The sequence below is a fragment of the Apus apus genome, chromosome 18 (assembly GCF_020740795.1).
Source record: "Apus apus isolate bApuApu2 chromosome 18, bApuApu2.pri.cur, whole genome shotgun sequence".
Classification (NCBI taxonomy): domain Eukaryota; kingdom Metazoa; phylum Chordata; class Aves; order Apodiformes; family Apodidae; genus Apus; species Apus apus.
Window position 1 is genome coordinate 2,956,210 of NC_067299.1, and position 25,759 is coordinate 2,981,968.

The 25,759-nt window shown below is 58.8% G+C and overlaps 3 protein-coding genes across 4 annotated transcripts in view; 1 reads left to right on the forward strand and 2 right to left on the reverse strand.

The window, feature by feature from the left end:
• Nucleotides 1-815: 815 nt before the first annotated feature.
• Nucleotides 816-8,388, reverse strand: TRARG1 (trafficking regulator of GLUT4 (SLC2A4) 1). The gene is made up of 3 exons (XM_051636042.1): nucleotides 7,966-8,388; nucleotides 1,629-1,761; nucleotides 816-1,064 (listed from the first exon to the last, which is right to left on the reverse strand). The coding sequence occupies exons 1-3, from the start codon at nucleotides 8,347-8,349 to the stop codon at nucleotides 1,057-1,059; spliced, it is 525 nt and encodes a 174-aa protein (XP_051492002.1). The 5' UTR covers nucleotides 8,350-8,388; the 3' UTR covers nucleotides 816-1,056.
• Nucleotides 8,389-11,004: 2,616 nt separating this feature from the next.
• Nucleotides 11,005-15,343, reverse strand: BHLHA9 (basic helix-loop-helix family member a9). Its single transcript, XM_051636087.1, has 2 exons — nucleotides 15,241-15,343; nucleotides 11,005-11,783 (listed from the first exon to the last, which is right to left on the reverse strand). Exons 1-2 carry the CDS (start codon nucleotides 15,341-15,343, stop codon nucleotides 11,005-11,007), a joined length of 882 nt encoding a protein of 293 aa, XP_051492047.1.
• Nucleotides 15,344-15,854: 511 nt separating this feature from the next.
• The window catches only part of ABR (ABR activator of RhoGEF and GTPase), a 37,233-nt gene continuing 27,328 nt past the window's right edge, over nucleotides 15,855-25,759 (forward strand). The window contains exon 1 of one of the 2 annotated variants that reach the window (XM_051635611.1): nucleotides 15,855-15,914. Coding sequence is in view for 1 of the 2 variants with exons in the window: in XM_051635612.1 (XP_051491572.1) it covers nucleotides 24,335-24,395 (61 nt within the window). In the remaining variant the exon portion in view is untranslated. Of the gene's footprint in view, nucleotides 15,915-24,288; nucleotides 24,396-25,759 lie in introns of those variants that run through there. The other variant, XM_051635612.1, reaches the window with a different exon arrangement.

A 25,759-nucleotide genomic window follows, 5' to 3' on the forward strand; every position in this document is an offset into this window, starting at 1 on the left:
CTGGCAGTGGGGGGTTGGATCACACTGGAGCTCGTGTGTGATGGATGTGACATCACATAAAGGTGTGAGTTGGGAAGAAGGGGCTCTCCCTGCCTTGGTACTGCTGCTACAGGTTAACCAGGCTCTTTTCTCAGTGCCATGAGTATTAACCACCCTTTGGGTGCACAGAGAGAGAAACAGGGTGAGTTCAGAGGAAAAGCATCATCTTTCCTTCCATTAAAAACCCCACCACGGGGTCGGGGTGAGGAGGAGCCTGGCGTTCTCATGCAGCAACATCCTGCTCTGCCAGCTCTGAGATCTGCCCTAAATGATAAAAGAGCTCATCGGAGAACATTCCCATAGGAGAACAGACATGGAGAACATTCCCAAAGGCATGCAAATGGTCATTGTCTCTTTTTTTTTTTTTTTTTTTTCATCAAAAATACAAAAGCACCCACCACATCCTCCGGCCTCTGCGGCTCGTCCTGCTGGGAGCAGAGCCCTGGTCCTGCTGCAGCTCTGCTCTCCCTCCTCCTCCACGGAACAGCTCTCAGCTCCTGATGGCAGTTTGAGCTTTTTTGTTGTTGTTGTTGTGGGTTTTTTGTTGTCGTTTCTTTGTTTGTTTTGTAGAGACAGAGAATTCGACGATTTAAAAACCAACAAACCCCCCAAAAATCCAGTGACTTGTGCCAAAAATTCTTAGGAGGACTCCTCCGAGTGTCCTGGTCTTGCCTTAAAGCTTCCTTCTTGAAACTCTCTCCTCCTCTTGTACTTTAGTGGTCTCCCCACTCCGTGAGTTTTCCTGGAGGGGAATGAGGTAGTGACTTCCCCCTTCTCCTCTCCGCTCGGTGTCCGCTGTTCGTTCCCATCCCTTCTCACCATGTTTTTTTTATCCCATCACTTGCACAAAGTCTTTGCCAAGAGGCTGTGAAGTCAAAGCAGCCTTTCCTCCAGAGCAAGCTGGCCAGGGCTGCCCACCTACGCTGTGACAATTTTTTGTTGCAAGGCTGAAAGTAAAAACCCCAAAAGGAAAGTTGTCTTCCTCCTCTTCGAGGTATTTGCATGCTAAAACGTCTTCTAGGAAACTGTAAAAACAGAGAGAGTCTTAGAGCAGGTTCCAGCAGTCACAGATGTTTCCCTTTTGCTCTTGGGTTGTGTGTTTTTGAGGTTTGCCTGAGCTGCATGCTGGTCATGCTGGTTTGGCAGGTGGGTTTGGTTTTGGGAGGTTCCCCAAATGTTTTGAGATTGCATTTCTGGGCAGGTTGAGTCACTGCACTCTTCTAAACCCACCACAGCTTCTTCCAGGGCAAGACCTTGCATGAGAGGGACCTTGTGTGGTCACCACTGCACGGTGGGACAGCACAGGGAGGACTTTGCATTGGGGTCACTTGAACAGTGTGTGTTGCTCCTGCCAGGAGCCCCTTCTCTGAGGTGTTTTGCATGTGTGTGTGTGTGTGCAGCTGGTGGTGGTCAAACCAGCCTGGACCAGACAGGTGCTTAATTCCCTACCACTGCAGGGCTGGGGTGGGAAGGGGGCACCACCTGCCCGGGGGATGGTGGGCAGGTCTGTGCTATGCACTGGGCTGGGGACAGGAGCTGTGTGAGGTTCCTGCTCTAGCTGGGCTGGAGAAAAGAGAAGGAGGTGTTACCTGTGACGCTGAGTGAAATGTAGATCACGATGATGATGGTTCCCAGGACAATGGAGACGATGCCGAGCAGCCTGGCCATGCGGCCCAGTCGCCGGGCCCCGTCGATGTCCCCTTGCTGCCCACTGTTCCTCGACTGGGGGAGACACAGAAAAAGACTCTTGAGAACAACTGTGGCTCTGGGGTGACTTTCTGGCTGTAGTCCCCAAAACCAGAGCTGCTGCTGGGCTGGCTCTGCCATCCCAGGATGGCATGTGAGTGTCCCCTGCAAGCCCGTGGCTTTGCCAGCCCATGGTCCAGCTGAACTGACCTTCTGGAACAGCTACAGGACAATGTCCCTCAGGGCAGCCACTGCCCTTCTGCAGCCTGCCTGCAGGAGAAGCATCCCACCTCCATCTTCTGCTGAAAACTGCTGTGTTAAGCAGCAACATGTGCTGTGAGTTTGTTACCAACAAACCAACACACAGAAAAGCAGTGACAGTCCCATGGCAGCATGTGGCCTCTCTGCTGGTTGTTGGAGTTGAATGTGATGGAGAACACAACTTGAAGCTTCCCTGGGAAACTTTGCTTGTCACTGCTCGGTCAAGGCTGGCCACCCAGGTTCCAGATCCTGGAGGCATCTCTGGGGGGTTTAGTGCAGCTTCCCCAGGGTGTTCCCAGCAGTGAATATGGGCCCACCAAGACCTTGCCTGTGTCCTGACAGGGCAGTGAGGGTGATGCTGTGACCTGACTCATCTGTGCTCCAGCCCCAGCTCTCCTACTGGCCTTGGCTCAACTGATCTGCTGGGAGAGAGGAACCTCCACCCATGCCAATCCCACACAGCAACCTGAGGACCAAGAGCAGCCCAACAGAAAAAGTGTAACACACAGATGCATCTGTGTATTATAATATTATACTTAATTATTATTAATAACTTACCTTCAGAGTAAGTAATTAATCATGGAATGGTTTAGGTTGAGAAGGAACCTTAAAGATCGTCTCGTTCCAACCCCCCTGCATGGGCAGGGACACCTCCCACCAGCCCAGGTTGCTCCAAGCCCCATCCAACCTGCCCTTCAACACTGCCAGGGATGGGGCAGCCACAGCTTCCCTGGGCAGCCTGGGACAGGATCTCACCACCCTCACAAGTAAGAATTTTTTCCTAATGTCTAACCTAAATCTTCCCTCTTCCAGATTAAAACTGTTGCCCCTTGTCCTATCTCTCCATGTCCTCATAAAAAGTCCCTTCCCAGTTTTCCTGTAGCCCCTTCGGTTACTGGAAGGTGCTCTAAGGTTTCCTGGAGCCTTATAGTGTTGGTTTAAGAAGATCTCCTTGCTGTTAAATAAGGAACAATCTTGGGTTTTGCTCTTGTAATTGACAATCATTTGGTTCCCAAGTGAAAAACACTGCAAATAAGAATGAGCTGAGGGAGGGACATTCCTGCTGGGAGAGGAGCCCCCGGGGCTCCCCAGCCTGCTGGAACCACCGTCCTGGGTTTCCTGGGCTGAGGGAGGTCCTGGCACTTAGCAGAAAGGCAGCTGTGCGGTACCACAAGGTTATCAGGGTGACATTACTCCCGGTGACATTATTCACCGTGTGGGTGAGGCTGGAGTCCCTGCAGCCGCTGCCCGGTCAGAGGCAGGCGGGCTGTGCCCGGCGCGGCTCTCCCGCACGAAAAGCCTTCCCGAATTCCTGCGGAGCCCTCCTGCCTCCCGGGAAACCCATCGGGAAGGGCTTTTTGGAAGAAAGAAACCGGATAAGGAGTTTTAAGGGCCATTGGGAAGGCTTGGAGAGGGGGGGAAAGGGAAGCAGGGCGGGCTGGGGAGAGGAGGGAGCCGGGGACACAGGTTTGTCACCTTGATCCGGTGGAGGAGTCAGGCAAAACTCCCCCCTACCTCCCTGGGGATGGGGTTTTGTAGATACTTTAACTGCCTTGAAGCAGTTACTCTTTCTTTGAATTAACTAACGTTTTTTTCCATGGGTTAAAGGCTTCTTCCCCTTCCCCACCCATCTCCAGCAGTTCCCTGCAGCCCCAGACCTGGCTCCTGCTCCTTCCTTTGGAGCAAAAACTGCTTGAAAGAGTCCAGTGCAGAGCCACAAAGATGATGTAGGGAGTGGAACATCTCCCTAACGAGGAAAGGCTGAGGGAGCTGGGTTTCTTGAGCTTGGAGAAGAGGAGACTGAGGGGTGACCTCATCAATGGTTACAAATATGTTAAGGGCAGTGTCAGGAGGACAGAACCAGGCTTTGTTCAGTGATGTCCAGTGATAGGACAAGGGGCAGTGGGTGCAAACTGGAGCACAGGAGCTTCCATGTAAACATGAGGAAAACCTTTTCCACTGTGAGGGTGACAGAGCCCTGGGACAGGCTGCCCAGAGAGGTTGTGGAGTCTCCTTCTCTGGAGACGTTCAAAACCCGCCTGGACGTGTTCCTGTGTGAGCTACTCTAGGTGACCCTGCTCTGGCAGGGGGGTTGGACCAGATGATCTTTCAAGGTCCCTTCCAACCCCCACCATTCTGTGATGCTGTGATCTAAAATCAATGGGATGCAGCCAAGAGCCTGCTTTTATTACAGAACAGGAGGTGACAAAATGAAGCCTCATGGGCTGGTGGCAGGAGATGGGGAGGACGCAGCAGCCCAGGGACTGACAGGATCCCTGCCCTGCTCCCTGCCAGCTTCCAACATTGGGGCTTAGGGGTTTTTTAGGCTAAGGTTTTGGTACCGAGTGTAATATTTTAGCAGGGTGTGGGTTAGATTGCAGCAAAACATGCAGTTCTAGCTGTCTTCTTGGGAAAATATTTAGGTTAAGGAATCTGATGTATTTATCACTACAGCTTCTGGAGGCATTTACTGCTCGTTTATCCTGAACAATTAGGAAAAATATATCAGCATTGGCTTGGGGTGTTTAGCAAGCATTTGTTACTGTACATGTATTATTCATTGGTGTGGAACAGTTTGATTATATCTCGCTAGTACCACTAATCCTGTGTTTTGCTTTCCACATAAAAACATGAACATCTTGTTTGTTAATGGAGACTCACCGAGGCAGAACATCTCGGAAAGGCTGGAGGGCTCTGGGGGAGTGAGGAGCTGTGTGGGTGCCAAGGCACTTGGGATTACAGCCCAGCTGGGAGGAATGATGAAGGACCCAAAAGTGGGGCTGTACCACAGCACCCAGAGGCCAGGTAGGCCTGGGTGATCCAAAAGACATTAACCTCTTTTCAAACCATTAGCTGCTCAGGTTACTCTGTGGAAGGGTTGTTTTTTTTTCCCCTACTAGATCACCTAAGTAGTCTTGTTGCAAATGAAGGCAATTAGTTTTCTGTGCTAGTCCCATGGATGGAGAAGACAAATTGTCACCTCCTCTTCCCTGCAGTCTTTCCCAGTTTATGAACCAGCTTTGGATGCACTCTGCTGCCTTCCCCAAGCTACTCAGAATAAATCATTAATCCTCGACTCTTGTGTTGTGTTGGAGAAAAGGTTCTGAGAGCTGTATAAGTCACCCTCAGCCTTAGATAGATGACTGTGGCATTTAAAATGAGTAAGGATAGTCTGACTTCTCCCACATCTTTCAGGAATGACAGTACTTATTTTGGACACCCAGTGCAGTGCAGAATTGTCCTTGGTGTTACTATATGCTGCTTCTGGTTGGATTTGTGTTTCTTTTTCTCTTTCCTTCATCTGTTCAGAGTTTTGTGTGCTGGTGAGTGACCCCTCTGCTGCTTCCCCTGATGTGGCTGCACTGTGGCAGGAAGGATCAAACAGCAAAACAGCTTGGGGGAGGCGTGGTACCCAGCCCTGCCCTCCTCTGGGATGGCTCCCGTGGGACTCCCTTGTGTCCATCAGCCCTGCCCTCCAGCTCAGGGAGAGACCCAAACCCATCAGCACAGACAGATCCTTGCTTGGTCAAGAAAACTCGTCCAAGGGTCAGTAGAGGAGCCTCCAGGTAACTCGTTTCCACAAGAGCAGCATAATCAGGAATGGGCTGGGGGACTAGAGCAGATTTTTTTCTCCCCCCCCACCTCTGGCCATCAGCCCTGCTCGGATCTGAGAGTTGCTTTTGGAAAATGATTTATGAGACATTAAACCCAAAAGCATTAATTTGCTTTCCTCTCTGGCTGCTGCTTATTACCCTGAAAAAAGCTTTCATATGCAAAAAAACATTGACTTAAGAAAGAAACATACAATTGCAGAGCTAAAGGAATGTCAGCACATTGTGGAAAGGCCCCCCCACACTCCCCCAGGCACCAGGAATGATGAAAACCTGGTTCCTTCTCGGATCTGTGTGTGATCAAGCACTCCTGGGTTTTATTCTGTGGGAGCCTCAGGGGTCTCTGGGGACTAAATTCCTCCCCAATGTAATCAGGTGAAACATCAGCTGATGCCCAGGAAGCTGTTCCTGCTGGCAGGAGGACCCAGCCAGATGTTTCCTGGCTCCCCAGGGTCAGCACAGAGCAAGGATCATTCCTCATCCTGCTCTGCTGGCACTGTGCAGGGTCCCTGGCTGGCAGTGGGGAGGTGACGACATGGGCAGGGCCAGGACTGGAAAGGTCTGTGAAAAATCAAGAGTCCCAGGAGACAGGGAGTACAGGGGTGACTGTGAAGGGTTCAGGGGATGTGCACTGGTTACTGATGTGTTGTCTGCACTAGAAATCTTGTCTTGGAGAACAAGCCCATCCAAAAGCACCTTCTGCCTTGCTGGCCCCACAGGGTCCAGCATCCTCTTCCCCAGCCTTGGGTGAGCTCTGGTGGGTGCTGTCAAGGGCCTTGGAAGCAGAGAGCAGCCAAACAGTCTCATTGCCTTGCTAGTCCTGTCTCCCGTTGTGGTTAACTCAGTAAATGCACACGGGTACCTCGCTGTCTAGCAGCATTAACTGCCTCCTGCTCTATTTTCACTGCTTACACTTCTACTCCACGGGGGTTGATGCAGCCCAGGGCACATCCCCACCGTGCTGGAGGCTTTAACGCCTGCAAGGGAGAGAGTGTGAGAATCTATTTTGCATGAAGGCTGATGTGGTTGGAAAAATCCCCGTGAGAGCCCTTGTTTATTACCATGGCTATGCACATCCCAGCTGCTTTCCCTCTCGTCGCAGAGCAAAGCCAAGCAAGGCTGGCTGCCTCCCCCCTGCTCTGCCACACAACTGTACTACGCAGATGACAGCTGGCCCTGCCAGAACTGATGATTCCTCCTCAAAATGGAAACTGGTCTCCCCAGAGGGCTTTCTGTGGCCATTGCCAGTGTATGTCTTCAAGTTGTTGGGGTATTTTGGGGTAGTTCTGGGCTGCAGGTGCCTCTCGGTGTATTTCTGTTGTGGGAAGGAGGTAATCGCTTTCCCTGAGATGATTTTCAAAGGAAATCAAGGGGGATTCCTTTTCAAAGGAAAAAAAGGGGGGAAAAAAAGCCTCTGTCTCAAAGCAAAGGCATAGAAGGTGCCTGGGGAGGAGCTGTAAAGCAGGGGGGTGTCCTGGGGGGTAAGGAGGTGGCTGTACTTGCAGGGCTGGGCTGGCTGAGCCACCTGGCTTTGTTCTCCCCTGCTCTGATGTTGGTGGCTTTGCTGTGGCGCGGGGAACGTTTAACGGAGAAAAATCGCTTTTCCAGGGCGCTTAAAAGAGCTGCAGGTGCAGCTCGTCTCTTTGAAGTGACCGAGGAGAGGAACCAACCCCCAAGCAGGGGCTCCCCGGTGCTGCAGGGCTGGGCTCGGAGGGACAGAGGGAGATCCCTCGTCCTTGCTTCTCCTCACTGCTCCTTTACTGGGGAAGCCCGGCCAGCGAATCGCTCCGGATCTCTGTCTGGATCCAGGGACCGGGCTTCCCGGGGCTGCTGAGATTTCGGGAGCCCTTCCCTGGGTGCTCCCGGCTCCCACCCCAAATCCCGGACCGTCCCTCTCCATCCCGCCGCCTTTCTTCGAGATATCCCGGACCCGAGCACCGGCTGTGCCAGGGGTCCCCGCCAGCTCGGGGAGCCCCTGCCCACCTCCCCCCGCCTCCGTTCCCCGGTCGAAGCATCCCACGGGCGCCGAGCAGCGGGCACAGCCTGGGCTGCGGGAGCTGTACGAGCTCCTCTCCGGTTCGTGCCGCGCCCCTCCGGTCCCTGCCGCCCTCAGGATCCCGGTCCCCGATCTCTGCCGCGCCCCCGGTCCCCGCCGGTCCCTGGTCACCGGTTCCAGCCTTGCCCCCCTGGTCCCCGTCTCCGGTTCCCGCTCCCCGCCGCCGATGCAGCACCGCGGACAGCTCCGGGGCGGCCCCGCTCCGGCCGTCGAGGAGGGGGGAACCGGGGAGCACCGGGCGGCACCGGGGAGCACCGGGCGGTACCGGGGAGCACCGGGCGGTACCAGCGGCGCGGCAGGTCCCACACTCACCATGATGGAGAAGACGAGCCCCACGATGTTGATGGGCCAGACGGGGCAGAAGCAGGAGAAGATGGCGAGCACCAGGTAGTCCCGCGGGCGGCCCTGCTCCGGTGCCGCTGTGCTAGTGGCCGTGGAGGAGGCTCTGCCCAGGCTGAGCCGGGACGGCGACAGCGGGGCCACCTCCAGGTGCCCGACCGACACCGACTTGTAGGCGAGCCCGTGCCCGTTGCGCTCCGCCTCGCCGGGCAGCGCGGCCGTGAAGGATTTGGAGCCGCGGAGGCCCTTCTCCTCCCGAACCTCCGTCGCCGCCAGCAGCTTCTCCGTCTCCTGGAAGCGGGTGGGCAGCACCGTGCCCGAGCCCGAGCCCCCGGGCGCGGCGCCGGAGCTCGCCATGGCCCGGCGGAGCGGGCTCCCCGCTCCCCCCGCCGCCGCCGCTCTGCGCTCGGGGCTGGTCGCCCCGCGGGAGGCCGTGCCGGAGGAGGGGCCAGCCCGGCTCGGCCCCCGGGGCAGGATCGGGGCCGTGGACCGCCCCCGGGATGTCCCCGTCCTCCCCCTCCCTCGCCCCCCGCAGGACCCGCTGCAGGCGGTGCCGCTGCCCACGCCCCGGGGATGCTGACGGGGATGCGGCGGGTGGAGCGGTGGGAAAGCCGGGGTGTCCCCTGTCGCCTCCAGCCCGGCCCTGCCCGAAGCTCGGTCCCGCCCCACCGATTCCCCCCGCGCTCTTTCCCGCGGGCTCCCACGGGCTCCTCTCGGCTGCAGCGCTACGTGAGAGCCCAGCCCTGAACGGGCTCGGCTGGTGCCGGCGGGGCTCGGTGGTCACCTCTGGCCCCGGGGAGCAGGGGGATGCCGAGGGCAGCTTGTGCTGGGTGGCAGTGCACACAGTCCTGCTGCCCCTGAGTCCCTCCTGGCTGAAACCTTTCCCCAGGCAGGGGAGGGACAGGCGACACAGAGCAGGCCCCGGGCGCCCCGTTGTCCTCCGGGCTCCAGCCGCTCTGGGAAAACACTGGACAGAGAGGAGGTCCTGGACAAGCTGTGCAGAGCTCGACCTGCCCTTCCTGCACGTGGGTGACCCTGGAGACATGGCAGCTGGGGACAGGGATACCAGATCACGGGCGTGTACTGTGTCCCTGCATAGGGTCTGCAAAGGAGAAGGGTGGCTGGTGCAGGGGAGGGTTGTGTCCTGTAAAGCAAATAACCACAGCCTTGGGAGCAGGGGGTGCTGTGAGGGGCAGGAGGAAGGACTAAAAAAACCCACTGACCCTGGAGGCCTGGCAGAGAGAGATGATTTCCCACTCATTCTCTATTACGTTTTGATTCCAGATTTGTCAAGGATTTCCCATGCAGTGTGTGCCATCTTGGGGCACACCCAGCACCCTCTGCCTCTCCCAGAGGTGCTCAAGGAGCTCACTGCTGACTGGGGCCCAGTCCCCGAAGTCCAGCAGTACCCAGAGCCTGCCGGGCTGCTGCCCACACCCCCTCCGGGGTTTGTCCCATCCCACAACCTCCGGGCAGATTTAGGACCCACATTTTGTAGATGTGAACCTGTGATGGGGTGACCCTGCTTTGGGGATGTCTCATGGGATTATGCTTCCCCCCCCCCGCTCCTGCCTCTCTGGCCATCTGCTTCTGTCTTGCCTTGATTGAAGAACAAAGCTAAAAGCCATGAGATGCAAATTTGGGAGGAGGGAGGGGTTTGCGGTTGGGTTTTACTTAAACCTTCTTTAGATCCTGCTATTGCTGGGCTCTCACTCCCTGTGCGGATGGAGCAGAGCAGGAGTATGTGCTGCTCTGGGGAGAGACAGAGCAGGGAAAGCTGCCCGCAGCAGGGATGCTGTTGGGAAATGCAGAATTCCTTCAGCGGACATTGCTGCAGGACTTCTCCTGTCAGGGGGAACATCTGCTGGAGATTAAAGCCAAGATGCCTCACACCGTCAGCACTTTAAAGAGGCTCCTTTGCTGAGCGGAGAGCTCTCTCTCCTGGCTGCTGCAAGCTTTCCTTTGCTCACTGCCCAGCTCCTTTATCCCACCCGGTGATTAAAGGAGCTGGAGGAGACCCTGGGGAAGGTCTGGCACACCGGAGCAGAAGGTTGAGGTGGTTGTTCCAGCATGTGCTCCTCTCAGGCTGCCCTTGGTGTATTGGTAGCTGGTGCTGGGAGTACTGGGAAAGGAGCGGAAGGGCTGGAGCAGCTCAGTGGGGCCTCAGCACTGCAGGAATCATGCAGTGCAATTTACCTTGCCCAAAAAAACATGTCGGTCATCACATGTGCAGCAGTAAAACCCTGCCTGATTCCTAAAGCAATTCCAGTTTGCTGAGCCCTGGGCAGAAGGGAGCCCTACTAGCTGGTCCGAGTTCTCTGAGCTGGAGGGAAAGGGCCAAAGGGACCTTTTCAGGTAAAATTCCCCCTCTATCCATGTCACTGTGTCCTGCTGGCCAGTCACAGCACAGCCACTTTGCCACCATCAGGAGGAAGACACAAACGGATGGGGGGGGGTTTATGAAAGCTGACATCTGTCCCACCTCCTGCCTGGCCTCGCAAATCTGCTGGGCACAAACGTCTGCACCAATGAGCTTAGCATCAAAAGTCCCAGGGCACTAACCTTTCCTGGCTTCTGCTCCCCTCCTTCACCCGCGGGAGCCAGAGCAACCAGCCAGCAGGGGCTTTAGCGTGATCCCCACGGCCCATCTGTCCACCCCACACATATTAACAGCCAGTGCCCTGGTGCTGGGTTTTAAAGTCGTGTTTTCTCACAGCGGAAGGAAGAGCAAATAAATAACAGCGACGGTCGGCAGCAGTGAGACCTCGCAACAAGAAACAGAGCTGCCATTCCAGAGGACTTGCCGCCTTCCCCGGTTTTCCTGCAGAGCGGAGACCCGCAGCCAGGCAGCCCCGGGGGCCTGCACAGCCCGGCGGGGGCTCAGGGCTGTGCAGCTGAGCTGGGCATCCCGCAGCACTTCTCTCGCACACACCGGCCCCTTCCCGCTCCCCCTGTGTGTCCCGCGGACGCGTTACCTTTCCCAGCACCGTCTGGCCACCCCAGCCCTGCAGGTCAGTGGATGGGGTGGCACTGCTGGTGTCCCCAGCTCTGGCAATAGCCCAGCTGCCAGGGAACTGCCTCAGCCAGGGGATCTTGCAGGCTCACGGGTCTCTGCTGGCCTCGGAGCCCGGGGGGCTGGGTCCCGCTGGAGCAATAGGCAGGGCTGGGCACGGAGCCATCCTCCTTCGGGCTCTGGCAGTGCTGGAGCTGCCTCTCGCAGGAAAACCCGGCGCAGAGCGGAGCCGGAGGGTAGCGCTGCAAGGCGGCAGTGCCCGCAGAACCGGGCTCCCAGGGGAGCTGGGGGCGACCGCCCTTCATCCCCGGATCCCGCCCAGGGACCCCGGCCCGGCCGCGGCACTCGGAGTGGGTGCAGGACCAGCAGCGCCCGGTGCCGTGCAGGGACAGGGACAGAGCCGTGATCCTGTTGATGGCTCGCCGGAGGGTAGCGATTTTGGAAAGCCTTTTGCCCCCGAGGTCGTGTTTGAGGGCCAGCCGCAGGGCGTTGAAGGCTTGGTTGTAATCCAGGATCCTCTTGCGCTCCCTGACGTTGGCAGCCATCCTCCTGGCCTTGGAGCGTGCCGGCCTGCTCCTCTTCCTCACCTTCATCTCTTCGGTGTCCCCCAGGCAGGCAGCTGCTTCCCTGCCCTGGGGAACCCACAGATCCTGCCCGTAGCACTCCTGGGAGGCACCCCTCACTTCCAGCTCCTCTTCCGAGCTGTTGGGCTCTGGTGCTGCTCCCGACATGACTGCGGCGAAGGGGAGCAGGAGAGGTGCTGCTGTGGTCCTGCCTCCTGCGAGGGGTGGGAGACACTCCTCCAGGGACACGCAGCCGCCTCTAAAAACCCTATGGCAGGGCTCATCACGTGGCCTCTCCCGACCCCCCCTCACCTGCCCGCAGGTGTGTTACCTGACCAAGAGGCACAGGGCCAGCCCTGCCCAACCGCTGCTCTCAGGGATGCACCCAAGCACAGTGCCAGGCTGGAGCATGGGACACCAGTGCTGGGTGCCCAGAGCTTGTGGAGGGATGCTCTGCACACCAAGAGAAAGCACCTCTACCAAGCACCCCATGCAGTGCTTGCTCCAGTTTCTGCCAAGGGCTTGGTCGCTGCAAGAGTTCCTCGAGGTGCTCTGCCCTCTCCTCACATTGGGCAGGTTGGCAGCTCAGCCTGGGTTGGGTCATCCTTGGGTTTTATAGAGTGCTGTGGGGCAGAGCCCCGTGGGACCTCTCCACCCTGGCACAGGGCTCGGGCTCTGCTCGCCCATGTTCACTGGTGCTGCAGCATTTATTTCCCAGCTAAGGGAAACTGAGGCATGGAGTGATGAGGTTGCTAAGGAGAGTGGCAAGTCTTGTGCCTGGGTGCAGAAGACAAAATTACTCCTGCCCCCAGGAACTGGGCTGGGGCACTGAGCTGCCTTCGAGACAGTGCCTTAGGGCTGGTCCACACACCTGTGGGCACGGAGGTAGGTGGGTGCCTGGGCAGGAGCAGCCCCCAGGAGCCAGCAGAGGAATGTGCAGGGGGTTGGCAGGCCTCTGCCCTGCGGAGCAGGAAGCAGGAATGTGGCAGGGGGAATTGGAGCAGGTGATAAAAGAGCTAAAGTGCTACCTGCCACCAGAGCCTTCCTGTCCCTTCCCAGCAGTGTGGAGCCCCGGGGGGCAGAGATGTCTGGGCTGGTGCTGCCGGGCCTGCCCGGCACTTACTTTAGGGAAGATGATGCTGAAAGCAGCTCCTTGTTCCCTGCATCCCCATGCTGATGTGACAGAGGGACTTGCCAGGTGCAGTGGGTCTGCAGGCCATGGGGAGGACCAGGTCTCCATTCTCCGAGCAGTGTGGGGCCACCATATGTGTTTGCCCATCGTTTCATTAGCTAGTAGTTGCTAAATGCCTTCCTGTGCAAGGGGGAGTGTTTTGAAAAATGGCCTAGAAGTGGGTCTGACAAATTGTTGGGGTGACTGGTGTAAAAGCAGAGCCCCGGGAGAGCATGTCCCCCTTGATTCATCTCTTCCTATCTGATTGTCCTGGCTCATGTTTGGTCAATAGCCACAATTAGTGGGGGGCTATTTGTCTATTGCCCTACTCCTCTCTTGACTCTTTGAAGTTGGAGCTAATTTAGGTGCCTCTGCTCCAGGAACCAAATAAATCAGGATCCAGGGCCTCAGGGATAGGGGAGGACCAGGCAGGAGGACTTCAAAGGGAGGTGAAACTTGCAAATATTTTTGAGCCCTCACCTGTGCTCACCATGGCCCTCTTGTTCTCCCCAGCAGTGCTCTGGCTGCCCAGTCTTGCTCTGCCCAGGAGTGGGTGCTCTCCTGGGCACTGACTCCTGAGCTCAGCTCTGGAGCGAGGGACTCTTTGGGATGCTTGGATGTCAGCAGGACATACATGCTGGGCCCACTTGGAGGTATGCCTGGGGGTCAAAACCCCAGCTAAGCAGGACGTATCCGTGTCACAGGGGTGGTTTTGCTGGTGTGGGAGCTGAGGAGGTGGAGCAGGGGCAGAGGTGGCTGAGCTGGACACAGAGCTGTGTCCCAGTTGGGGCCCATGCTTGGGCAGAGACAGGGGCAGCGAGCAGGCAGCAGCCCCGAGGTGCCCACTGGGCAGGGCAGAGCCCACTGCCCCCATCCTGCCCGCACCCCTGGGAGTTCTCTGGGGAGAACTGATGGAGTTTCCCAACATCTCTGCTCTGGGCAGCCCTGGCCCTGCAGGGACCCAGCCCCAGCTCTCAGAAGCGGGCAAGGCCAGACCGTAAATCACAGGTTGGATGCCTCCTGCTGCCTGTAATTAGTGCATCCCGCTGGGCCATCCCCACCTCGTCCTGGGCACTTCCTACCTAGGTGCCCATTACAGGGTGGGAGGCCAGCAGGAACGCCCACCCTGGCCCTGCTCCCTCAGCCCCCGCTGATTTATGGCCGTGTGCTGGAGAGATTTATGGGCTGAGATGGGGAGTCAGAAATGTGTTGTGAGGCTCTGCTGGGCCTGCCTGCCTGACAGATGATGAAGGAGCTGTAATTATCCGTCGCCGTGCATAAATCAGGCCACTCATGGCACCCCCCCTCCTCCTCCCCAGCATCCATGAAGGGGTTTGACCCCCAGGGATACCCCAGCCCTCCAGCACGTGTCACACTGAACCTGGGGCACCTGCCCACCCTGGGCAGCATTGTCACAGCTCTCACAGGTCCCACGGCCCAGAGGTGTGTTTTGGGTGTTCTCAGCCCTAGCACTGCTGCTGAGCAGGGACTGCAGCTCTTGCAAAGAGCTCTGGACTGGCTGGCCCTCACCTACACCCATCCAGCACCCCCAAACTGCTGCTCCTTCCAGGTGAGAGGTGCTAGGACCCTCTGGGAGCACAACCATCACTGGAGATGAAATCCTGATGGAGTGGTGAGGGGGCAGCTGACATGGGCTGGGGGGGGCTGCCCTCTCCTAGTAGTGTCCCAGCACTATCCATCTTCCTCAGAGAGGCTGCACCGGGAGGCAAGGCTGTACAGGAGGGAGTCCATGGAGAAGGGGGCTGATGATGCTGTAGCATGAGAACCGGGGACTGGCATGTAGGGAGGTGCCCACCCCTGTGCAGCCCCCTGCTCTGGGGTGGTGACCGAGGGGAAGGAGGAGGAGGAGGCGGTTGCAACACTGCCTGGGCCCCGTGGGTCAATAAAGAAGGTGCTTTGTTCCTGCTGGGCCACAGCCAGGTGGCACAAGGGAGACAGGCTTGTGAGTCACCCTCTGCCAGCCATGGTGCAGCACACAGGAGGCAGGGGAAGGCAGCTCCCCAAGGCCACGCTGCCTGGAGGCTCCTGCCTCTGCCCCCACGGGGTCCCACATCCCAGGGCCTGGCATGGCACAAGGTCGGAAAGTCTTGTTCCATGGGGTGGGAGTGAGTGGGGAGCAGCACTACCCTGGCAGCTTGAATGCAGTGGGCACATGTGCTGTGGCACAGGGTGGGCAAAACACCTTCCATGGGCCCACCACATTCCGCCTGGTGGGAATGGCCCATCCATCCTGAAACAGACGAGTTTGGGGGTGGGGATGGCTGGGAGGGGGCACAGCCCTATAGCAAAGGCCAGGGCACGTCGCGGCTGGGGACACAGCAGCTCGGTGGCACAGGAGCTGCCCCGCGCCTCCACGGCTCGGTTGTTCCTGGCTCCGGGAGCAATTCCTCGCAGCGCGTGGGATTGTTTGTGTCACTAGCTGTCGTTTGTCAACTGCTCGGACGCTGCCGGCACCAGACGCCAACTCCCCTGCCCCGCACCCTGCCGGCCCCCGGCCCGCAGCTCCTCCGGGGAGACCCGCAGCTGGGGACGGAGGAACCGGGGGTCGAAGCCTCCGGGGTGAACAGCATCCTCCTCATCCATCCACCCATCCCCACATCCACCCCGGGGCGAGCCTGCCGTGTTCCCCAGGGAAGGAAAAGTGCCGGACCGGGTCACCCAGCCGCTCCTCAGCCCCGCGGGCAGCGGGGGCGGGGGCCGCGCTGCTCCCCGCCCCGACGGGGCCGTACGAGGCGGGGCGGGCCGGGGGCGGGCACCGGCGGAAGGGCCCCGCGGCGGGGGGCGGAAGGCGGCGGCCGAGAGGGGGGAAACTTCGGTCCGTGGGCGGGGGGCTGGGGGTGGGGGGGGATGGCGGCGGGAGAGGCGGCCCGGGAGGACTTCGCTCGGCACTGGGAGGCGGAATTCCCGGGGGAACCGGCCCCCCCCATGGAGCTGGGCTCGGTGCGGGCGATGGAACGGGAGCTGGAGCGGTGCCGCCGCCACCTCCGCCGGCTGCAGCGGGCGCTGGCCGAGGAGCGGTTCAAGGTGGGCTACCTGGAGGCGGCCCTGGCCCGAGCCCCCCTCCCGCCGCCGCCCCAAGCCCCCCGCCCGCCGCCCAGCCCCGGCAGCTCCCCGGAGGGCGGCAGCTCGGACGCGGAGGACGCTTCCTCGGCAGGTGGGTGCCGCGGAGTTCCCGGGGACAAGGGGGTCCCCAACCCCCGTGTCGACCCCGTCGCACGGTCAAGGGCATCCCGGGCAGCCGCGTGGCCGAGGGCAGCCCCGAGTCCGCCTGCTCTCCGTGCTGAGCTCCCGTGCGGTACCGGCGGCACAGCCAGGGGCGTCCCGGGCCACTCTGTCCCCCCGCCGTGCCGCTGCTACGGCCACCTTAGCCCCCAGTGCCAGCCCTGCCACGCAGCCGATGCACCTTGTGCCATGGCACGGCAGAGGGTCTGGCGGTCTCCCCAGGCTGTCCCCATCACGTTGCCGAGACCACTCCAAGCCCTTGTGCCATCTCCATCAAACAGCTAATGCTGTCCCCATCCTGCCACAAAGGCCACCCCAAGCCCCTGTGTCATCCCTGTCCCACTTCCAAGGGCATCCTGTGCCAAGGCTCCATCTTCAGGCATGTGAGGAGGGAGGGTGGCCAGTCCCCTGCAGTTGGTAAATGTCACCGGCCCAGGAACCACCTCTGGGGCTGGCACAGGGCAGCAGAGTCACTTCCTTCAGGTATGACCTGGCTCACGGGGACACACCTCTGCTTGGGTGACGCCCTGTGATCTCTCTTAGGGAAGTCCTGGAACCTCTGAAGCAGAAGTGTGCAGGGTGACAAGGTGTCCTGGGGCATTTTGCTGGGTGGATTGAGGACAATGTGATTTTGCAAGTGACTGTTTTTTGGCACTGAAGGCACAGCCAGCGAGCACTGTCACCCGTCATGCTGTCCTACTTCCAGCAGCCTGGAAGTTGTTATTGCATCAGCTTTAATCCTGTTTCAAACATGGTCCTGACAGCTAGGGAATGTCACTTTTTATGTAGCTAATTCTGCAGCTGACTTAATTTTGTTCCTGCTTGATTGTTTGGGGAGGTGCTTTTCCCCCAGGGCTGTATCGTGCTGGTTTCAGATTGCCTGGGTAGCAGGCATCTCTGATGTTCAACCATGCTTAATATTTTGTGTAATTTATATTTATTACGTTAGTCTGCAGGGCTGGGGAGCTGCTCGGTTTCCATTTCACCTTCCCAAGCTCTCTGGAGGTGAAATGTTCAAAGTACATGGCTGCTCCTGGGGTTGTCTCCACACTGCACTTGGCTTGCTCCCATGGGTGCTTGTGCCTCTTCCTGATCAGTGGGGACTGGCTGTGGGAGCCTGCTCCAAGCCCGTGGTGAGGACCCAGGGCATTCCATGCTCCACTTTCCAAGGGCCTCTCCAGACCCTTCTCCAGCTTCCTGTCTGTGGGCACCAGTTGTAGCTTTTGGAGAGCTGCTCAGTGGCTGATGGAGCTTGAGTGTGTCTGAGTGACCAAATGCAAATCCTTCCGATTTACACTTGGATCCTGCATTTTTTTTAAGCCTGGGCATGGTCTGGAATGCTTCCTGACACCCAGGACTCTGCAAGGCTACTCTCAGGCTGGGGAGTGTTGTTAAAGGGGCTTCCCTTGAGCTCAACATAAGCCCCTCAGAGTCCCAGCTTTGTAACTCAAAGGGGTCCTCCAGCTCCACAGCTGGACCAGCAGTTGGGATGAGTCTTTTGGGCAAGACTTTGAAATCCAAGGTTGCATCTGCTGTGGTTAAATGTGGCCTCTCCTTCCTCCCTCAAACCTCCATCATGGTCCCCAGCTCCTGCACCCATCCGAGGCAGCATCTTTCCCTCCACCAAGCACCCAGCTCCTCACCCCACGGCACAGCCAGGCTCTGCAGGGTTGGCTGACAGCAACGAGCCCTTCCCAGCCCTGTCCTGAGCCTTCCCTGAGCATCAGCACTTTTCTTTGTTGGTTGTTCTAAGGGTGCTTGTGTGCAGCACTGGCAGTGCTGACATTTAAAAGCAGAATTTGAGAGTACAGTGAAGCATGTGTGGTCATTGCCTGGATCCCCCTTTCTCTGGACAGCTGGTTAACTTAGTGCTCCTGTTGGGTTTTTCTCACTTCTCTTTATTTTTCAGATCTAAGTAAACAATCCTGATCATGGTGCTGTTTGCTTCTCCTGCCAGCAGCCCAGGCAGTGGGTAACTGGGTTAGTGCTGCTCTGCCTGGGTCCCTTGGTATTTTAATGTGAATTTTGGTGTTTAATGGTGCTGCAGCTGAACGTGGTCAGTCCCTGGCTGTTCCACTGTAACCCGCAGCAACGCTGTCTGGACAGCAAGCACAGGAGCTTTGAGTATTTTCTTCCTGGGAATTACCAGGGAAAGACAGTGGTTTCTTTTAAGTAGCTTGTGATTAATCTGATTTAAAGCGAGGAGATCTGCAAGATGCCCCTGTTTGCTGCTATTGCACAGGAGCAGCGTGTGTGACCGCCAGATACGTGATCCTGGCATCTGAGCGAACGCCTGTGCCAGCTCCCCTGGGACCGACAAAATCTGAGTGTCAGCGAGCAGATGGCTGAAAACAAAGTGTGGAAAGGGCTGAAATTCCCTCCATCTCGGCCATCACCTGTCCCTGTGGCTGAACACACAGCTGGTCTCACAGCTGAGTATGTGCAGGGCTGTGTCGAGGTGGTCGGGGCGTGCCGGGGCGCGGCAGTGCCTGGGCTGGGTGCTGCCTGCAGCACCTCCCTTCTGCTGTGGCATGAGGCTGGGGAGAAGGGTCTGGTGAGCAGGAGGAGCAACGTAGTGATGCTCATCAGGAGATGATCCATGCCTGGCAGCTGGGTACCAGGCAGAGGTGGGACAGACTTGCTGCTGGACTCCCCTGCTTTGGCCTTAGGAAGTGGAGAAAGATGTCGGCTTTGCCTCTGAGCTGGGATGCTGCGGGAGCTCCTGAAGCTCCTCTGGAAGGCTGCTGGGTTCAGGAGCACCCAACTTGCCCTGGGCAGCACCCGGCACCCCAGAAATGCAAGTGCAGGTATGGGAACTGCTGGTATAGGTGGAATAGTCCTTGGTGAGGCTGGCTGGTGGATCTGGTTACAGTGGGATGGTGCGGTCTTGGGCTGTGCCATAGATGAAATCACTGGCCCTCTGTTTAGCTGGAATTACAGTTTGTGTTGTGGAAGGATCCTGGAGTCACATGGGCTCTTCTGCTCACTCACCACACTGCCCTCACTGGGACCTTGGGAAAAGGGAAGGGAGGGTGCTGGCAGCAGAGGGGTCTCTGCCTTGCAGGGCAGTGAGCACAGGGATGTGGTGTGTGTACCAGAGGGCTGAGGTGGTGAAGGGACCCTGGAGTGTCCAGAGTCCCTGAGGAATTGTCTGCCTCATCCCTGCACACCCTGCTGGTGGCTGGATCACTGTGGGAGTGGTACTGGGGACTCCTGGCATGGTTTGGGTAAGGGCAGGTCTTGTTCTTGCTGCTCTGTCCCTGCTTTTGGCTCATGCTGCTGGTGGCAAATACATGATCCTGCTAAAGTGGCATCTCTGCCTGTCCCAGAGAAACTTCTCTGTGGTGGGGCAGGGCTCTGTCCTGCTGTCCTGAGCCACTCTTGGACCCTTCTGCTTCCTTGTCCCTTTCTTGGAAAATCCCCTTTATGGAGAACAGTGAGCAAAGTCCAGAGTTCATCCCAGTGTATCTCCTTCTGTCTGGGGTGGGTTGCTGTGTGCGGGAGACAAAGGAGCAGTGATCCCACAGCACCCAGGAAGGTGAAGTGTTGCATTGTCTGTGCCTCCATTTTCCCTCCTTTAGCACCAGGAGGGGATCTGGGAGTCAGTGTCTAAGTGGAGAGGTGCATGGGTAGGAGTTGTCCCTCCCTGAGACCCCATCTACTACCTCTGTGTCCTGAATTATTTTTTTCAATTTTTACTTTATTTAATTTCCCTATTGTTGGAAAGTGCTTGTTTGGCTCTGAAGTTACTGGAAGTTCCTCTTCTGGCCAGGGAAGGCCAGGCAGAGTCTCAGTGTTCAATTTTAACTGCTTAGGCATGGACAAAACCACAATATGTCTGTGTGTGTGTGTGTGTGTTTGTGTGCCTGCTGGGGACCTTTGAACTGTCTCCATCTGCTCTGGGGCCCGGCAGCATTTCAGGAGGTGACATTTCATCATGAACTCCCCCTGATGGTCGTGTGACAACAACCCCTGTGTGGTGTGGGGCTGCCTCCCCAGGGAGCAGTGGTGCCCAGGCCAGGGACTGCAGGGTTAACACTAGGGCAGGTTGGCACCATTAAAGAAAAGTCTGAAATAAATGCAAAAGTTCACCAGGTTAAAAAGCCTCTGAGTAGAACAGTTGCTGTTGAAAAGCATGGGTTTTAAATGAGAGCAGTAAGTGCTGGTTGCTGGAGTAACTTCCCTGTGGTGGGCAAATAGTGGAGTGCTTGGAGAGGAGCTGGAAGAGCGGACTGGAAACCTGTGACCAGCTCTGCCCATAGGCACTGCTGGGATCTCTGCTCCAGGGCAGAGTGACATCAGTGGGGTGGAGAAATTGCCTCTTCCAGGAGCTGGTGCTCTCTGAACACTGAGCAGGATGGAGGTGTGGTGGGATGGGGTTCCCTGTCCCTCTCACCAAGCAGAGGGATGGTAGGAGGACATGTCTCTGCTGCTGGCAAGCTGTCATGACTGGGTCAAGTCAAGTGTGGTTGCAGAGGGAATCCAGCTCCTGCCCAGCATCACAACCTGCATCCCCTCTGAGGTAGATCCCCCAAATTAGTGAGCATTTCCAGGGTGAATTTTCTCCTGTCCCCCAGCACAGCTGCTGTACCTGCACTTGTAAGCCCAGGGATGCTGACATCTCACCAGTGGGAGATGGTCTGGCTGCAGCATCCCTGTGAGCTGAGCAGGGCTGGGGGTCCATGGGGAGGGGTATTTGCCCTCCAGTATTTGAGGCAGAGGCAATGCTGAGTTCCCCCAGCTCAGCAGAGTTCAGGTGGTGGGCATTGGGCTGAGTGGTCTGCCCCAGAGCCCTGCAGAAGAGAAGGAGGGGACACAGTTCCTCCTTTTGTAGCCAGCAGTGCCTTGGGCTGTGCTTGCCACAAAGGCAAGTGCATCAGCTTGGAGGTGGCCACCTCGGGCTCAGGGCAGTCAGTGGTCCCCAGGTAGGAGCAGCAGCAGCAGGGCAAGCAAGAAGCCCTTGTTAGATGGCTGGCTGCAGCCAGAAGAGCCCTGCAGGGCCTGAATACATTTGCATTGTAAGTCTATTGAAATCTGGTTTGGGTTTGCTTGGGTTTTGTTTTTTTTTTCCCCTGGAAAGACACTTCTGTGCAGTGGGGCTCTTTGTTCAGGTGGTTCCTCCTCCCCTCCTGCCCAGCCTGGCCAGGGATGCTGCTGTTGGGATCCCAGTAGATGACTGCTCCATCTGTGCTGGACAGTGTCTGCTGTGGCCAACCCAGCAGCAGTGACCAGGGGGAGACACTTTTACCTGCACTCCTGGGGGATTAATGTTCCCTTGGGTTGGAGAGGGGAGTCTGCTTTAGCCAAGGCAGCTCACTGCAGTGTGCATCCATCCTGGGAAAATGCACCTCTGCTGTCCATGGCACTGCTGGGTTTCCCTCCCGTGGAGGTCAGCTGGAGTAGCTGCTGGGAGCAGGGCTGGGGAGCAGCTGGAGGGAGGGCACTGATATCACTGCTTCCCCAAGAGATGTCTTCAAATAGTCTTGGCTTTCCCACCCCGAGTTACTTTATCAGTGTTTGCTAAGCAGGCTAATTTGCATATGTAGATAAGGAGCAGCAGCATGTTTTGGCTCTCTTGGCTGTAGTTGGGGAGCAGATCCTGGGTGGCCCAGGATATCCTACAGATTGGCCCTGAGATAAATCCTCGGGCAGCCAGACTCTAGGCTGGCATGTCCCATCGCAGCCCTGGGCTCTGCAGCCCCCGTTGTGTCCCTGCTGTGGCTCCAGGACATCTGGGCTTCATCTCTTCCAACCAAGGGGCTCTGGCTGCTCCCTCAGTCCTTGTCTAAGAATGCCATTTGCATGGTGCTGCCCAACCACCCTCTCCTCTTCCACTTTTTCCGCCAGGAAAGCACCTTCTTTGCCCCACTTAGGAGGTGTCGGCAGCTCCAGAGCTGCTTTCTGGTTGCTGCCAGCCCTGGGTGCTCATCACCAGCCCCAGCTCAGCCCTGGGCAAGCGTTGGGGGTTGTGTGGCCATGGCTGGAGGAGACTCTTGCACAAGAGTCCAGAAATAGCGAGGCGTGGGCTGGTGGGCAGGGGCTGGGCAGATGCCAGGCAGACAGCCAGACACCAGGCAGGCTGCACGGGGCTGGCCAGTGGTGGGGAGGAACCACGGGACGTGGCTTTCGGCTGTGGCTGCAGGGATGGTCCCAGCTGGAGCTGTGCTGTGGTCAGAGCTGGGGGCGGTTGAGAACGTTGTTGGCACCGTCTCCTCGCTCAGGGTTGGTCTGTGTCACCACAGGGTGATGGGTGTCTGGGTGTGAGTGGGTGCTCCCCTCAGGAGAGGAGGAGGGAGGTTCAGCTGCTTTGCAGGTTTTGGGTTTTGCTGTTATTTTTGCAAAGAGGACAGAATCTCTGGGGGCTCTGGGGGTCTGGTGGCCCATGAGTGGCTCATCCAGGTGCTCAACTCATGCCTTTGTGTTGGATAGACAGGAAGATGTGCAAAGGAGGGGTTGCATGGTGGCGTGCAGAGGCCAGTGCCGTGGGCAAGAGTGGTTGGGAGGTATGACCGGCTGGGGGAAGCATGTGGAAAAACCCCTGTGCATGCAGAGAGCTGTGTGCATGGAAAACTGGCCAGCTCGGGGGAGCTGCCTGCTGTCCCCAGGGCTCTGCAGCTGCTATGCTGGAGGGGGAGCAGCTGCATCTCTTGCTGCTGATGCTGCTGGTGCTGCTGCGGCCACGGTGCTCCCCGGGGTGCGAGCAGAGCGTGGTTTCCTGCCGTGAACAGGGCTGATGTGCTCAGCCCAACCGCTGTCGCCTTCCTGGCAGGTCGCTGCACCGGGTGGCAGTGTCCCATGCCGCTGGGGACTTGGCTGTGGAGGAAGAGGGGGGACTCTCCTTCAGGACCTGTAAGGGATGGAGCAGGGGCAGGTGGTGGTACAAAGGCAGGACACGGGCAAGGGTAAATGGGGGAGTAGGTGGGGGACAGGGGGTGGACAAAGCGTCTGGTGGTGCCTGTGCTGTCACACTTGGTAAGAGGTGTCACTGCCCGCACTGATGGCTTGGGGACAAGGGGGGTGCTGGCACCGGGCAGTGCTGGGATGACAGTGCTGAGCAGCATCCCATGGGATGGCTGAGTGGGTGTGCGCAGTTCCTTGAAATACTCAGGAGCAGGGCATGCAAGGGATGGAAAAGGGGAGCATCCTGTGCTGCTGACTCAGTGCCCGGTGACTCACAGCCCGTGGGGAGGTGGGCTGTGGGTCCTCACCCATGCCGGCACTGGGTACAGCCCCCCCGCAGAGGCAGTGCCAGTGGCTTCTCACCTTTGTTGCCAGGTGCTAGTGGTTCCATGTGCCCAAAATGTGCTGAACCACAGCCTCGGCAGTGCTGCACTCCCCAGAACGCTGTGTCCCAGCCTGGTGTGGACCCTCGGAGCAGGGCATCGGGTGTTGGCAGCGCTGTGGCAGGACCCCTTCAGGTCTCCTAGCCAGGGCGGGTGTCGATGCCACCCGTGTCCTGGCACTTCCCGCTCCGGTGCTCTGCCTTCCCCTCCTTCCTGGAAGAGCGTTATCTCTCCCTCCTGCCCGGTTCCCATCTGGTCCAGGCCCTTCTCCGCACGGCTGAGCCCGCGGGCAGGACGCGGCCGAGGGCAGAGGCGGGGGATGCTGCCCGTGCCGCCGGGATGAGGGCAGCGGAGTCGGCACAGGCTGAACCAGGGCAGCCTCTGCGCTTGAACGCTTGGCTGGTGCCCTGACATATTGGGGTTGATGACTCTGGCACTTCAGATTTCCTTTGGCTACACGCAGCTGGGGAGGGCGGTTTAACCCCTGCCTGCCCACACCCCGTGCTGCCGACGCGGCTTGCAAGGGGCAGGGCAGTCCCCGGCTCCTGGGGTCCTGGTACCTTCCGAAGCCGGGGCGAGTGGGGCCAGGAGGAGCCTGCGTCCCTCAGCCACAGCGGTGTGAGGGGCTGGGAGAGGACAGAGCATCCCTGGGTCATCAGGAGAGGATAAGACCGTGGTGGAAAGGGTGACGGAGCCAAGCTCCCCCTTTCCCTTTCCCACTCTCCTTGGAGTGTCTTGGGGAGCAGCCTCATGCCCTTGTGCCACTACTGTCCCCTCCTCCTCCCTTGTCCCCAGACCCCTGCGGAGGGTCGGCGTGGATGCGTGCGGAGGGACGCTGAGCTCGGCTCCCCCCGGCAAAAGCAGGGGCGGGAGGCGGGACGCGCTGCCATTGCCAGCCGGCACCTCCTTCCCTGGGCATCCCTGGCAGAAGAGCCGTCGTGCGGCCGGGCAGGCGGCCGTGCCCGGCTCCCCCATCCAGCCCCCGCCTGGGCCCGCGGCCCCCGCCTCCCGCCCTCGTCCGAGCCTTTGTTGTGAGATGCGAGCGGGCTGGCGGGGCTGAGAGCCGAGCATGGAGCCGCTCAGCCACCGCGGCCTGCCGCGCCTCTCATGGATCGACACCCTCTACAGCAGTACGTGCCCTGGGCTGGGGGGTGGCGAGGGGGAGCGGGCTGGGGGGGTCTCCCTACCTGTTGTGTTCCGCCGCGTCGCGCTGGGGAGGGATGCTCTGCCGGTGAGCCCGAGCTGGGGGGCTCCTGGGCTGAGCCCGGGCAGGGGCAGAGGATGCTGGCAGGGGGGTTGTGCTCCCCTCCCTCAGCATCCCGCACACTCCGGTGACAGGGCAGCGCTGGCAGGAGCCGGTCCAGCATTCCCTGGGCTCCAGGGACCTGCTGGGAGGCTGCATGAGCGGGATGGGTGACAGTGGCCCCGGTGCAGTGGGGCTAACTGGAGCCAGAGCAGCCTGACAGTTGACACTGCCTACGGGGGTCCTTGGGGCCGTGGGTGCTTTCTGCTCTGGGTGCCATCCCTGTCCCTCCGTGGCCGTGGGAGGGCTCTTCTCCCCCAGCCGTGATTTTCGCAGCGAGCTCCGAGGCGCCGTGCTGGGGCTGCTGTGGCAACGTGCTGTCAGTACCCGGGGCTGGGGGCGTCCTGCAGCAGCCCGGGGGGGTGTGAATCTCCCCCTCCCATGAATGGGCAAGCGGAGAGGAACGACCCCCAGAGCTGTGCTGGTCCCGATCCCGTGGCAGCTGTCTCAGTGGCTGTCATGGGAGCTGGGGACACAGCAAAGGGATGGGGAGGGCTTGGTCACAGGGTCCCTGTGGTTTATTCTGGTGGAGCACTGAGCTGTGTGGGCACCCCAGGAGTGTTTTGGGGTGCGGTGTTGAGCTTGGAGCCTGGCATCTGTGGGGCAGCAATGCTTGGCATGGATGTGTGGGAAGGTGGGATGCTCCAGAGAAGGGGGCACAGTGCTCCCTGCACAGATCTGCCACCTGCCGTGCCCTGGAGGGAGCGAGGTGCTGTGGGGAACATTGCAGATGGCTGAGCTCCCCCCAAGTTTTCCAGCCTCCAACACCCACAGGCAGAGGCGACATCCAGCAGCAGCAGTCCCAGGGCCCTACTCTGTGGATAGTGCAGGCGCTGGGCTGGAGCCTGGAGGCTGCACCCAGCCCCAGCCTCCATGCAGGAAAGGTGGAGGAAATGCTGCTTGGCCTGCCCATGTTTTAGGGGATGTGGGGCAGGGTCTGGCCTTCATCGTGCCAGGGAAGGTGGCAATGGTGTGGGGGAGATGCTGTTTGTTGAGCCAGCCTTCTTTGGAGGAGGCCTGTGGAGGCAGGGCCGAGGCCAGCTCCCGCATCCCTGTTGTCATGGTGAATTTTCACCCAGGCACAGGGAAACCGCAGCGTTTCCCCAAAATCTTGCAGGCTCCTTATGGATGTTTGGCTTCTCCCAGTGGTGGGTTGGGATGGGTGAGTGCTGAGGTGTGCCAGCGCACTGC

Bases quoted from the DNA above. Each gene is read 5' to 3' on its own strand.
- BHLHA9 (XM_051636087.1), bottom strand. From the start codon at position 15,343: ATGGATGAGGAGGATGCTGTTCACCCCGGAGGCTTCGACCCCCGGTTC. The intron at 11,784-15,240 runs GTGCGGGGCAGG...CACCCCTCGCAG, and splicing joins GCGGGCCGGGGGCCGGCAGG to GAGGCAGGACCACAGCAGCA.
- TRARG1 (XM_051636042.1), bottom strand. From the start codon at position 8,349: ATGGCGAGCTCCGGCGCCGCGCCCGGGGGCTCGGGCTCGGGCACGGTG. The intron at 1,762-7,965 runs GTGAGTGTGGGA...TGTCTCCCCCAG, and splicing joins GGCTCGTCTTCTCCATCATG to TCGAGGAACAGTGGGCAGCA.